At 37.7% G+C, this 13,249-nt stretch overlaps 1 protein-coding gene across 2 annotated transcripts in view; it reads right to left on the bottom strand.

The window, feature by feature from the left end:
• BNC2 (basonuclin zinc finger protein 2) overlaps positions 1-13,249 on the bottom strand; it is a 336,793-nt gene that overhangs the window by 21,474 nt on the left and 302,070 nt on the right. For both annotated transcript variants that reach the window (XM_085041803.1, XM_085041801.1), the window contains exon 5: positions 10,748-12,714. In XM_085041803.1, the coding sequence (XP_084897929.1) occupies positions 10,748-12,714 (1,967 nt within the window). The remainder of the gene's footprint in view (positions 1-10,747; positions 12,715-13,249) is intronic.

Raw genomic sequence — 13,249 nt, 5'->3', positions numbered from 1 at the left:
TGCCACGCACAGGAGCTCTGCAGTCTATTAGTGAAGTTATAACGGCCAACAGGCAGAGGCAAAATTGGTCAAAAAGTTGGCTGCTGCTGTCATATTTTTAGAATTATGATTAATGACACTAATAATGTGGATGATTACTGATATGTGTATCTCCTGCAGTTTATCATATTGCACTGGCTGCCTACGTCCACAATAAACATGATGCTATCATTTACCTCTTTATTGAAGGCAATCCTTCTCTTGAAGGAGCACATTCTAATTACTTTGTAATGTTTTATGTCTTAAACATTTTGCAGCTCTGGACCTTGCCAACTGCTTCATGTCTACCATTGATTAATTACAGAATGTTTAATCAAAATTTAGAACCTAATGCAGTCATTTATGAATGTGCTGCAGTGCCAAGATAGTTAGGCTACCGTCCCGAGCTTGGAGAGTGCTGGGTTCAAAATTAAATCCCAGAAATGTGGAAGATGCCAAAGATTTTACCTCGAGTGATTTGAGTTTAAAAATCAGTACTTCAGTTGATGAATGACAGGCACCCACTCAAAAGGAAAGGTCTTGCTTGTATATGTATGTGTGCTTGTATGTTCCTATCACATTTTTCTTCTTTAAATGTCTACATTTTTCTCTTTATGCCATTGTTGATGCAGTTGCAGCCCCTTTACAAGCCTTCCTTGCTGCTAAAGCTCTTGCAAACACCAGTCAAGAGAGTGTAGTTTTGAAGTGGTTAAACGAGTGAAAAATAATTTGCAGGGACAAATACATAAGTTTTTTTTTAATGTGGATTTTTATGGTACTGTCATACAACCATTCACCGTTGAAGTTAAGTGTTTTTTTAATACCATTACTGAACTGCTGAAATGGATGCTAATATAGCTTGGAGTGCTAATGTCAAATCCTGGTAATAAAAAAGACAGACTGCTGAATGAAATAATTTCAAGTAAAAAATAGAACAAAAGTGCTCTCACTCTCGCTCTACACTTTTATTGAATTGGGACTGACTGAGCCAATTGCTTTAGAAGTCTGTAAAACACAATTACTAGTGAGCTGACTGACCCAGCAGTGCCCCTTCTGTGACAGAACAGACTAAAAAGGCTGCAGAATTAGTGCTGTTCCCCTATCTGGCTATCAGACCTGAGAGACAGCCAGTGCAGGATCTGTTATCCTTCCTGCCAGGGCCCCTCCTCATGAAATCTTGGTTCTCAGTCTCACATAATACATCATCTGCATGCATTTTCTTCTTGAAACAAGGGCTCATTTACCTTTTCTGAGAGGGAGTCCAAATTCTCTTTCTATCCATTGTATTTTTACATCCTTACCTAATAACATAATGTATGTCTTTCTTTCAGTACATGCATCCACAGACACACACATATACATGTTTGGGCTATTTTTATTTCCACATATTGTGTGTAAAACACAAAAATACAACCCAAGGTTTGCAGGCAGCAAAATTAACTATGTCCCATTTGTATTTTCAGTTGTAAGTGGCTGAACTGTAATTGCTTTCTTTATTTTGGCATAACAAAGAAAAGGAGAGAGAAGGAGGAAGAGGGAGAGAAAGGGGGGAAAAATGCATTGAACTGGAAGTGGGAAACACTTTTCCCTAGTTAATAAAATAAGCAATAATGTTTGTAAAGCACTAGAATCAAAATCAGTAACATTGGAAATAACAACTTATAAACCCTATAATTTACATCTTATGTTTCAGATTCATATAGTTTGCCACAGACATACAGCTTGGGGCTTTCTTCCCCCTTTTAATTTAAAAAAAAAAGGCAAAACCAAAGTGACAGCAAAAAATATCTTCTTATTACAATCTTATCCTTTCTTTCTCTCCCCCTGCTTTCCCTATACAAAACGCAGCATTTTACACAATGCCAACAAAAGTCCTGCAATTCCTTCTCTTTTATGAGAGCATACATTTCTGGCAAATCTAAAACTCTTTCATTTCTCTTCCAGGTCCATTTATATGAAGCTTGAAGGTGCCTCATGGCAAAAATGTTAAATTATTTCTTAGACAGATCTTTTAAAGCAATGCTATTTAGGGCAAGCTTAAATGCGAAATAAACTCTTAATTAAAAAAAGAAAAAAAAAGTTTGCTTAGCATATGGCAAACTGCTCATATAAAAGATGTTGCTGGAAAGTACGAAGTACTATAAAAAGCCTTAGATTTTCTTTAGAAGTAGTGGGTTTAAAACTGTTGTCAGGAAATATCCAGTGTTTGCCATTAAAAGGTCAACTTGTGGCGAGCCATAAGTGGTATCTCACCTGAGATATTCCTGTGTTACCTCAGGCCCCGACGGACCATCTGAGGTACCTCTAGAGGTACCATTAGGGAACATTTTATGTGTACGTGCTGGACGTGAATGAGTGGTTTCTACTGAAGTACTACAGAATAATATCACAAATACTGGTACATGATGTGTGGCACTGCTTGCCTGAAGAGACAAAGGACAGCAAACTGCAAGTACTGCAGGTCAGGATTAAGGAAAAGCTGTGCACAGTGTCTTCCAGTGCATTTGCAGTGCCAATACAATGGTCTTTTCCTTGATCCTGTGGAGTACTTAACTCTCAATCATAACTCTGCATGTCTTCCTTCAGGATCCCCCTGAGATAAGTAGTGAGCACTATGTTTATCTTTACCCCCAATATGTTCTAACTGAAAAATGTGTGTCAGCAGCTATAGGCTCTACTTCACAAATTTGCTTTTATTCCCTGTCATATTTGCTAATGACTATAGGAACTTGTATAATCATAAAAAAATGTCCCAGATATAGAGAGGTTGGATTTTTGGTTTTCTTTTCCCCAGAGCCAATACATTGCCAACTATTTTTGAGTAACATCTCTTGCTAAGTCGTGTTTCAGTGGAAAACACTCCCGTGTAACCTGTCTCACCAGCTAAGACCCATTTTGTCAAAAAGCAATGGAATAGAAATCCAAAAGATCTATGTTTTATTATACTGATCACCTGCTACATAATTCTACTTCAAAATATATTTTGAAATGTCAAGCTCTGTCTAGATATACTGATAGGAGCGGCACACTATCATCCAAAAAAGTGTTGTAGCTACACCTGGTAAATATTCCCCCGTTCAGTTTTTTGGGTTTTGGTGTTTGTTTGTTTGTTTGTATTTTGGGGTTTTTGTCATTCACAGGACTTGCCTCACTAATTTTCTTACTTTAAGGTAAGAAAGGTACTTTAAGGTACATGTCACAGTATTTTGTGTATGTTCCAACACAGTCACTCAGTTCATGTTCCAATGAATGAAACAGCTCAGATCTAGGGGGAAAAGGAGCATCATCCTTGTGGGGAGAAGAAAATGTTCTCACTATGAGTAATCTTTGGTTAGGGCATAAGATCTGATGTAAAGTTTGCTTCTTGAATTCAAAGTTTCTCTTTTCAAACAGACATGTTTTTCAAGCTGATGAATGGATAACCAGCATTTACCTGCCAAAGTGTCTCTGTCCTTCACTGAGAGCTGTAAATCGAAAGGGCAGTAAACACACAGCTATTGCTGCCACAAATGTGTTTCCCTCACCTTTCATTATTTCTCCCCAGACTCCTACACCTGAGAAGACCACACCTCTCAGGTTGCAGTGTCTTGTTCCACCCAGACTTTTGGAAGTAGTGTCCTGGTGTTAACTTCTATCTGTAAAGAACAGCTTCCTTCACTGTAGCAGAAACCTTACAGCCTTCTGCTAAATTTAAAAGAGCAGCTAGAGGCTTTCCCTGTGGGAACTAATGTAGGTGGTTTTTTTATTTAACCCACTTCCAAAAGACACTAGGCAAGATGGGACATCTTCATGTATAGGGGACAGCTTTACGTTTACACAGGTGAATGGAAAATATTCAACAGTCTCCCACTTTCTGGTGAAGAGTTGTGGTTCTTCCAGTTATTTCCTAGGAACCTCAGGGCAACCAGGATATCATGATAGGCATCCATGTTCCCAGTCCTGTCTTCCCAAATAACCTCTTTCACCAAACAGAAAACACATAGAACTCATGCAGGAAACTTGGACAAAACACATTAAACATTTACACTATTTGTCACAACACATACCAGGGGAAAATATTGCTCAATACATGTTTTGCTTTTGGCCAGTCTTTTCAATGTTTTACTTATGCTTCCCACCTATGTTAATCCTGGTGTAGCAGTCTGTTTAAATAAGCTTTTCAGGTCACTGAAAATACCTTGGCTTATTTGCAAGTTCACATAAAAATGAGACTTCTTGTACTGCACAAAAAACTGTATTCTCCCTCTCTAAGGGATATAATTTTGTACACCAAAACAGAATAAGATAATGTAGACACCAGGTTGTTAAAAAAAAAAACCAACAAATCCCACCACCTCCAATTCAAACCCCAAACAAATGACTGTATGTAGTTGGAAAAAAACTCTCTTCACACCAGAACTGATCCTTCAATATTTACTCATATAAGTAGCCTCTTGCTTCAATTTATTTATTTTCTTTTAAATACTGTTTTAAAATCTTATGAAGATATTTTTTCTATGCATTCTAGTTTTAATTATTTTTCTCCTGTTCACATTGGCAAGTATGCAATATGACAGGCAGTCTGTGTTCAACATGACTACTCATGGAAGAGGCTAGATCAGTAGATCTGTGTTAGGGGTGGCACAAAACGTTTCTTTATGATCCAGCTTCTCTTGGGTAAGGAAGAGTTATGTGAACATTAGCAGTGACACACATCTTAGTGTCTCTGAGAGAGAAAACCTAATGGTTCATTCAATTGTATTCGATATGCAGCTAGTCTCTTCATGAACTGCACCACATCCAGAAACAATAGTACAGGTGTAAATGTGTTTATATTTTTAAAAAATGTATCAGATATCATTTTTGTCTTTTGAAAAATGGTTAATCAAACACCTAATGTTTTAAAACTGGATTTCCTTGTTCTCATTGGGGAAAATTCGAGTTGTATATGACAGCTAATTATATTTGGAGAAATGCAGTAATAATTATCATGGACTGATGCAAAGTATCTTATTTCTTGGAGCTAGATTTGAGTGCATTTCCAGAAAATAATTCTCTAAAAAGTTATCTGTAGAAGATTCCAAACCTAGTAGAATGATGAAATAATGGGTACTGTTGTGTCAAGGAGGTGATAACAGGAGGCAAGTAACAGCTTTCTCACATCTTCACCTGCCTTGATAATGTATGCAGTGGCTCATCATACGTAACTGATGTTAATTTATTCAAGCACACCTGTACAGGGCCAGAAGTCAGGTAACCAGACAAAAAGTATATCTCTGCTTTTTCTATACCGCTACCCAGAGGCCTATATCTGCACAAAATTAGTTCTGGAGACATCAGCAGGTTTTAATAAGCCACCTACAGATGTCTTGCTCCATACAAATCAAGGAGTTTACATTTTTAAATCTGGACTGATTTAACTTGCAATCAAATGGCATGATCACACTTGGCACCAATAGTTGCCTCATATTTATTTATAAGTCACTCTGAGCAAATATTATTATTATTTTTTTAGAATTTATTCATGGGGCTCAATTACCTTTCCCATCTTGTGGAACACACACACACACGCGCCCGCACACACAGATGCACACACGTATGCATGCTCACTTTTTTGAGAAAATTTAAACCTAAACCACAAACCTGAGCAATGAATAGTTGTACTTAAGTAATAGACAAAATGAAACTTTTTGCTTTGCTCCTCTTAATAGGTACAGTGAGAATTATTTTTTTTGCCATACTTTGAGAGAAAGGAAACATGGTAACCTATTGTTATTAATGTTGTGCCCTAGTTTAAAACCCACTGATTTTAATAGTGCTGGTACTGAGGTGAAATGAGGGTTTAGCACGCACTAAGTCTGACTGAGAAGATGGCTTTATTTCTACCAAAAACAAAAGGAGTTTCTCAAGAAGACCTTATGGAGGCAAAAGGTCCACCTGCTGCCTGTTTCATCACTGGTTTTGACCACAAAATTCTTGGGTCTTATATGTGACAGACAGAAATGAAACCAACTGCTCTAAGTTGCACCTTCCAGACCTTTACCTCTGCATGTGCTCATCAACACAGATGAAACTTAGGCACTTAGATGTAACTTAGGCACTACTGTCCCCTTTGGTCAGGAAATACATCTGCCTTCCTCCTATCCACATCTTACTCACATTTCAGTATAATTCCCGTGAACAGCTGTACCTCAGTGCCGACTTCAAGGATTAACCACACCTACCTCTTTGTACAGAAAACTCAGTATCTGCTGGGGCAAGACTCACAGATGAGGCTGGTAAAGAGATCCTAAAGGAATCTAATGAGGCCCTTTTTTCTCACTTGCAGGAAAGACCTTCTCTGTCTCCAAAGAGAATCCACTCCACAAGGACAAATCTTTCCATACAAGTACACAGTTCTCACAGGAACTTCTTCCCATCTCCCACTTTTCCATGTAAAAAGTTACTTGAAAAAGATGTCTTTCTGTTCAAAAGGAGGCTTATGACTGTGTTTCTGACAAAACTTTTAATATGGTATCTTTTCCTATTTACTCTCCATTGTCTTATTGCTACAAGATATAGCCTGAACATCATGTCTTTAGAAGAAAGGACATCTGAAGTAAATACAGGAAGAGAAATCAATGAACAGCTAATTCAGGAAGTGGTTGTTGAAGTATGGAAGAAAAAATGTTTTACTGAAGTCTAGTGCTTCTAGCAAAAGAAAGTCAGAAAGGCTTCTCTGAGGAAAAGACCAAAGATCTATGTATGTTTAAGGCTGATTTAATGAGTGATGTTACTTATAGCTCAGAAGAATGATGAAAATAGGTGCTTTAAAAAATATCTATGCTCACAAGAGCTTAACTATTTGAAAGCAATACTGTCTAATTTTTAGAAGGGATAACAAAATTACTGGTTCATTGATAGTAAGGAACAGGACTATTTTGCTTTCCTTCACCCTGAGTTAAAAAAACACATGTGAAGTGGGACTCTGAAATCTTCTGGTTATCTTGACCCTAATTTGCAAGGACTAGCAGAGGTTAGCAGAAGATCTCAGAGGATATTCCAACATTTCTGGCAGAAGGGTATTTATGCAAGTGTCGAACCTTAGCACAGATGATGTAGGAATGGTAAAGCCAGATTTGGTCAACCTTAGCAAAAATTGCTACAGGATGCTTGCTACAAAGGGAGGGTTGCAGCTGTGATGCAGATTAAACCTCTCTTTCATCAAAGCAGCACTGCTTTTGCTCCTGATGTGATCTGCTGCCTCGGGTAACAAGCAGTGTCTATCACAAACCCTCCCTTGCAAAGCCCATTTTACAGTAGCTCCAGCCGCTGTCAACAATTTTGAGTTTTGTGTATGTACAGGGCAGGGGGAATATTTGACTAACCTTTGATTAACTAGTTTAGCATTGGAAAAGGACTTAAGCCAAATCAGATGCCTCTAAAGAGAACAAAAAGGATCAGCCAATGTTATCTATCTTCACTTAAAGTTGTATTTTACTACAGAAAGTACCTAGAGTTGTGAGTTTTAGACCTCTAACTAGTTATAATAGGATTACTAATATAATTAAAACAATGCTAGTAATAAGATTAATAAAATGACCAAAAAAAGATAACTTCCCAAGACTGTAAGCTATGGAATAGCTAGAACTCTGATTTCATTAAGGAGATACTATTGAAATACTGAAAAAAAAATTCATTTTTAATTTTCAAAGCAAGGAAACTCTAGCTATTGAAAGATTATGTGAATGACCCACAACACAAGAAAATGACAAAGACTTTTGGAATATGTCTAAAATGGGACATAAATCCATTTCAAATATTATCCAGGAGTTATTACTATATTCTGTAGGTAGCTGATTCTTATTTCTCATACAGCAATTTCTGGCAAAATGTTACCAAGTTTTTAAGTAAAATTGATTTAAGTGGCTTGAAGAAGTTCTCACTTTGCAATGCTATTAATCTAGTTATCCAGTTACCTTTTTGGTGCTCTCCATAATCTGAAAAGATAGGAATTGTATACACTCTCTCAAAAATGTTACATATATGTATTCAAAAGGAAGATCAGGAAAAAGCCTAAAACAAATGGAATGGAAAAATTTTGGGGGTAATTAAACAGTTTGCAAAAGACCCCCCCAAAGAAACAAACAAACAAACAAAGCAAAGAAACAAAACCAAACAAAAGACAACCCCCAACAAAAATAACCCAACACCCCAAAAAATAAAAAGTAGAGAATATATTAATTTAACTTTTACTTCCTAACATTATTTTTAACAAAAATTCCTTTTTTAATGACAAACTATTAGAAACTGTTACTTAATCCTTTTGTCTGCTTTCTTTTACATGCTCTACATACATTTGCATTTCTGTGCATTTGTAGACATTACACTTCTGGATAAAATTGGATAGCCCAGGGAAGTTTTGAAAATGTTTCTTACTCAAGTGTCTAAAAGAATAATCCTGGACCGTGAGAGAATTTCCTGATTCTTTCAAAGCATTTCTTGACTACTGTTACAAAACACTTGTGATAAACAACTAACAGAAACTAAAAGGCTGAAAGGGCACACAAACTGTACCAGACCTTTGAATTTTTTGAATTACAGACGCATTCTTAAATCTTCACAATGAAAGGATATAATATGCCTACAAATGTCTTTTTTCCCTTGTGCAACACCTAACTGAATCATATTTTGAATGCTACTAAGGTAATGATGCAAAAAGATGGCCTTGTGCCTCACACAACTCAAAATGATATGCAAATAATAATTTTATCTTTAAATATGCCGCTTGCATTTCAAGATACTAAATCAGTTTTTTTATTTCATGGGTTGCTTTCAATAAGCTTAATAGGAATATCCTATGTATATCACAAAAAAAAATTCAAAATATGACCTATTTTCAGGTTCTTGTCTCAGAAGTATTTTATGTATGTCATCACAATCATTCTTTCTTAGAATATCTAAATCTTTACTATGTTAACTTGATTACTACCTTGATCTTTCAATGTATTACTGCTGAAATGTAATACACTGCATAAAGTTCCAAATCTGAAAGCTAGTCAGCTTTTGCTTCACATGCTTGATGCAAAGCTGTTTTTGTACTACAGGACTGATTTTTCATAATTCTTTTGAGGAAACACACTGACTGAACCAAATTCTTGACTAACAAAGACTATGATTTCAGGAACTGATGAAAGGGGTTGTACCCATATAAACTCAGCATAGATTATGCCACTGTCTCACATACTTCCCTTGTCAAATTCAAGTCTCATAAAACTTATCAGCACACAGCAAGAAAAGGAGTCTATATTTAGATTTACATGCTTTGTATCCAGTAATTTCAACCTACCGAAATGCAAACCTCCTAGATAGTCCTTCTTACGTGTTTTGAACTTGTATTCTTATGTTTGATCATATTATTCTGTTTAGTGGATTTCATAAATTATAAGAGAAGACATGAGATATTTGGGGACTGTACTCTCCATCAAAACAGTGAATTGTGGCTCCTCAGTATCCTTAACACTAACTTGCTTTCATTTTATAAGACATGATACATTGCTTTTCACATCAATTTCAATGGAAAAAAAAATCAGGAGCTGTGTGTGAAATGTTTAGCTAGGCTTAATTTCCTTCCTGTGACTGCTGAATTTTTACGTTCTAATGAAAAAATATGAAACACAAGTGAAGGAAAAGAGGTGACCCAATTTCACCATTACTACATGAACCAGAGATTTTGTTATGTGACAATATGATCATCGTCAAATGAGAGAGCTTTTATCCACAAGTATGAAATAACCGTATTATCCTATCACCTCAACAAATTCCATTTTCATTACCTTTTCCTCAGGAATCAAAAAGAACAGTCCATAAAAAACCAACCAAAAAAGCCAAAACCAAAAAACCCTCACCCCTAAACCAAAGAGTTTATGGACCAGCTGCTTGTGTTTAAGCCCAACTGCTTTTGTGTTGATGCAGCATAGCTAGGGCATGATGTCATCTGAACAGCCAGCAGAATATACCCTGGTTGATCTTAAAAATATGGAGGGAAGCCTCTCCTCTCTGAATGTGCATAATTCCGATTGATGGGGAAGGGAGTTGCTCACAAGCAGAAAAAGTGGAGACTAGATGACCTTAGTGGAGAGAGACATATGTAAATTCTACTACAGACAATGATTTTCTTAATATTTGTTTGTTCTCATTACAACATAGCACCTAGTTTTAAAAATTGAAGATAATAATGAACAACCTTCTAGTGCTTCTTGTTTGCTTTTGTATGACCCTATGAGGATGGAAATCATTCCAGTTCTTCATTATCTCTCTCCATCCATTCATTCAACCATCCATCCACCTCTCTATTCCTTCCTAGTTCTATGGTTTGATATGCATGCATGGAGATATTTCTATTGTATATAGTTTACTGTTCATCTAATAGAAGGTCTTCTTGTTTTAAATGTTACAGGGAGAAGAAAATAAATGTAATGAGGGCTGTAGCTTATAAACAGATGTACAATACACATGTTCACAGGCATGTAGAAAATATAATGGCATTTTTTATCTAGCCAGTCACTTAAGGAGGGCACAATATATACAATACTGAATGCCAAGGAACAATGAAAATCTTAAAGTGATAAATCTCTCTCAATGTTATGGGAACACAATTGTCACTTGTCATTACTGTATATCTCTCTATTTCTTCATATATCCTAAACTGCCTATTCTTCCATAATTCAACACATTTAATAATGCAGAAAATCAATTAATATTTACTGACCTGTCTCTGCTTCTCCGTGATGGGAACGCAGCATTACAGCCAGCCACTGTGCAGACATGCATCTCTTTTAAATGAACATTTCGGTAGTGAAGCTTTACACTGTAGGAACTCTTGAAACTTTTCTTGCAAACATAGCAGATCTTGGGGTCTGGGCTAGAGCACATTTCACCTTCTGGGGAGAACTTCTGAGGGCTGCTGTAGTTGAATGTAGAAGCGAAACTTTCATGAAGAGCAGCCATACTGGCACTGCCTCCATTGTACAGTCCATATTGGCTCATATAGAACATATCATATGTAGGGTCTGTGTACTCTTCCTTCACCTTAATGACATCCTGGTTGGAAGAGTCATTGTGGTTTTCATCTGGTCTGTCACTGTGCATCATAGATTTTTCACCAGATTCATGGAGGCGATCATCGCCTTCCAAGGATTCTTCACACAGTTTGGGCTCTGATGACTCTGACTCATTTTCATAGTCTCTCTCATGCTCCTGGTCTTCTGATGTCATGCTGTCTGCCCTTCTTATGTCTGGTCTGGAAATACATCTGCTTCTCTCACTTTTGGAGAAGTCTTTCACAGACAGGCCTGGGCTCATTTCTTCCTGAGAATGGCAGTGATTGTCATGACCAATGTCATTCACCATCGTGCTCCTGTCATTCACCTCTTCATCTTCATCATCAAACTCATCAGCAGTGTCGATAACTTCCTTTTCAATTTTAACTGGCATGCTGGATTTCCTTGGCTTCTTCTTGGGGGCAAGGTCTGCACTGGGCTCTGGGGTGGGCATCAACACTGAAGGTACTGATGACTCTGAAGGCGGAGGGGGATGCTGCTCCAAGCCACTCACTGCTGGTATTATGGGACTGGTAGGGAGTGAGGTTGGAGGACTCACCATCTCTCCAGGAGTAAGTAAATTTCTGTAAAACGGAGGAACAGGTTGGACAGTCTTCAAAGCTGGGAAGACCAGCTGACTGGGAAGAGGGTTCTGTAGTACTGGGTCTAGAGGGGGAGTGGTAAACCCCATTGGTGGACGCCCAGGGCTTGTTAAAGTTAGGTTGGATTTTGTACTTGCTATGACAGGAGTGGCAGCACCTGATGTAGCACGAATTAGATCTTTGTCACGGTTATTCCTTAGCATAGGCATGTGGAGGCGGGGATTTGGGTTAGCACTGTGGCGATTGCGGCTTCTGAGAGAGCTGAAGACCATATTGCAGCCTTCAATAGTGCATCGATGCTTGATTTTCAGGTGCACAGCATTGTAGTGGATTTTAAGAGTACCTTTGTCATAGAAAGTTTTGCCACATGCATTGCAAAACACTCTGCCTTTCCTGGAGGCTGACCCCATTCTCCTCATTCTGTGAATTCGGAATGAGCTTTTTGTGTGTTCTGTTTTCGATAAATCATTGACTGGTGTAGGCGTTTGAACAGGAGAGACACAGGCTGGCTCAGTTTTGGGCTCCACATTTGTAATGCTGGTCAAAGCATTCCTGCTGGATGCTTGCTCGTTCTTGAAAGGTGTAGGGGAAACTTCAGATTCACTGCTCTCATTATATTCATTTTGGGTTGTAAGGCTTGGTTCACGGAGTCTCATTGCTGGCTGTTCCAGCAGGAGGCCATTTGGAGGCAGCCCCAGCAGTGGAGCAGAGACTGGATTTATATACTGGAATGGAAGCAGGAATGCAAGGCTATTTGGGATGTTTTCGAAATGATGAATGCTGGAAGGGTTGCTATTCTCCAGGTGAGCAAGGAGACTTGGGCTCCTGGTGCGATTATTGCTTTCAATAAAAGTCCTTATATCTGAATCTGTCTTTGAAGATGGCACAGCCACAGCCTGCCCTTCTTTTTCTTGAATTGCCATCAGCTCCACGATAGATTTCGTTTCTCCAAATCTCAGGAACTGCTGAAGGGTAATGATCTCTTCTTCCCTGGACATGATGGCCCAGCGGTCCAGCACCTTGCCTGCAGCATCCTAGAGGCCATATCAAAGAAACAACAAAGACAAACACAAAGAAAAAACTTATTGATTCTGCATAATTATTGAAGAAGGTGCTCTGCTGCCTGAACATGAAACACTAAGCTCAAAAAACAAGATGCAAACGGTGTTAATAGAACTTGACCAAAAATTACAAAATTTCCATCCATGCAAATACTGTAACTAGTGTCACAGTTAGAAAACTGCATTGAGTTTAGTAATGCCTACACAAAATGTAGACCTCAGGACTCTGTGACCTAAAATGCTTTCAGTACTTTTATTTTAACAACAGTGATCTATGTAGAATGCTCTCGTTTTGAATACATTAGTAAAACTTGAACTGTTGCTGTGCAAACCACTGTAAAATACAACAAAGTGTACCTTACTCACTATTAAATGGTAACACTGTTAGAAAGAGCTAAATAAATGCATTTGATAGATTTGCTCCTTAAATACAAGCAGACATAAGACTGAAGTAATTTATAGGCCATTTCACAGGAAACTTTGATGCAAGGCAAAATGTCTTTAAAAT

The sequence above is a fragment of the Lichenostomus cassidix genome, chromosome Z (genome assembly GCF_008360975.1).
Source record: "Lichenostomus cassidix isolate B80296 chromosome Z, HeHo_3.0, whole genome shotgun sequence".
Classification (NCBI taxonomy): domain Eukaryota; kingdom Metazoa; phylum Chordata; class Aves; order Passeriformes; family Meliphagidae; genus Lichenostomus; species Lichenostomus cassidix.
The sequence above is the reverse complement of the archived record's forward strand: the minus strand, read 5'-3'. Positions and strand labels throughout refer to the sequence as shown.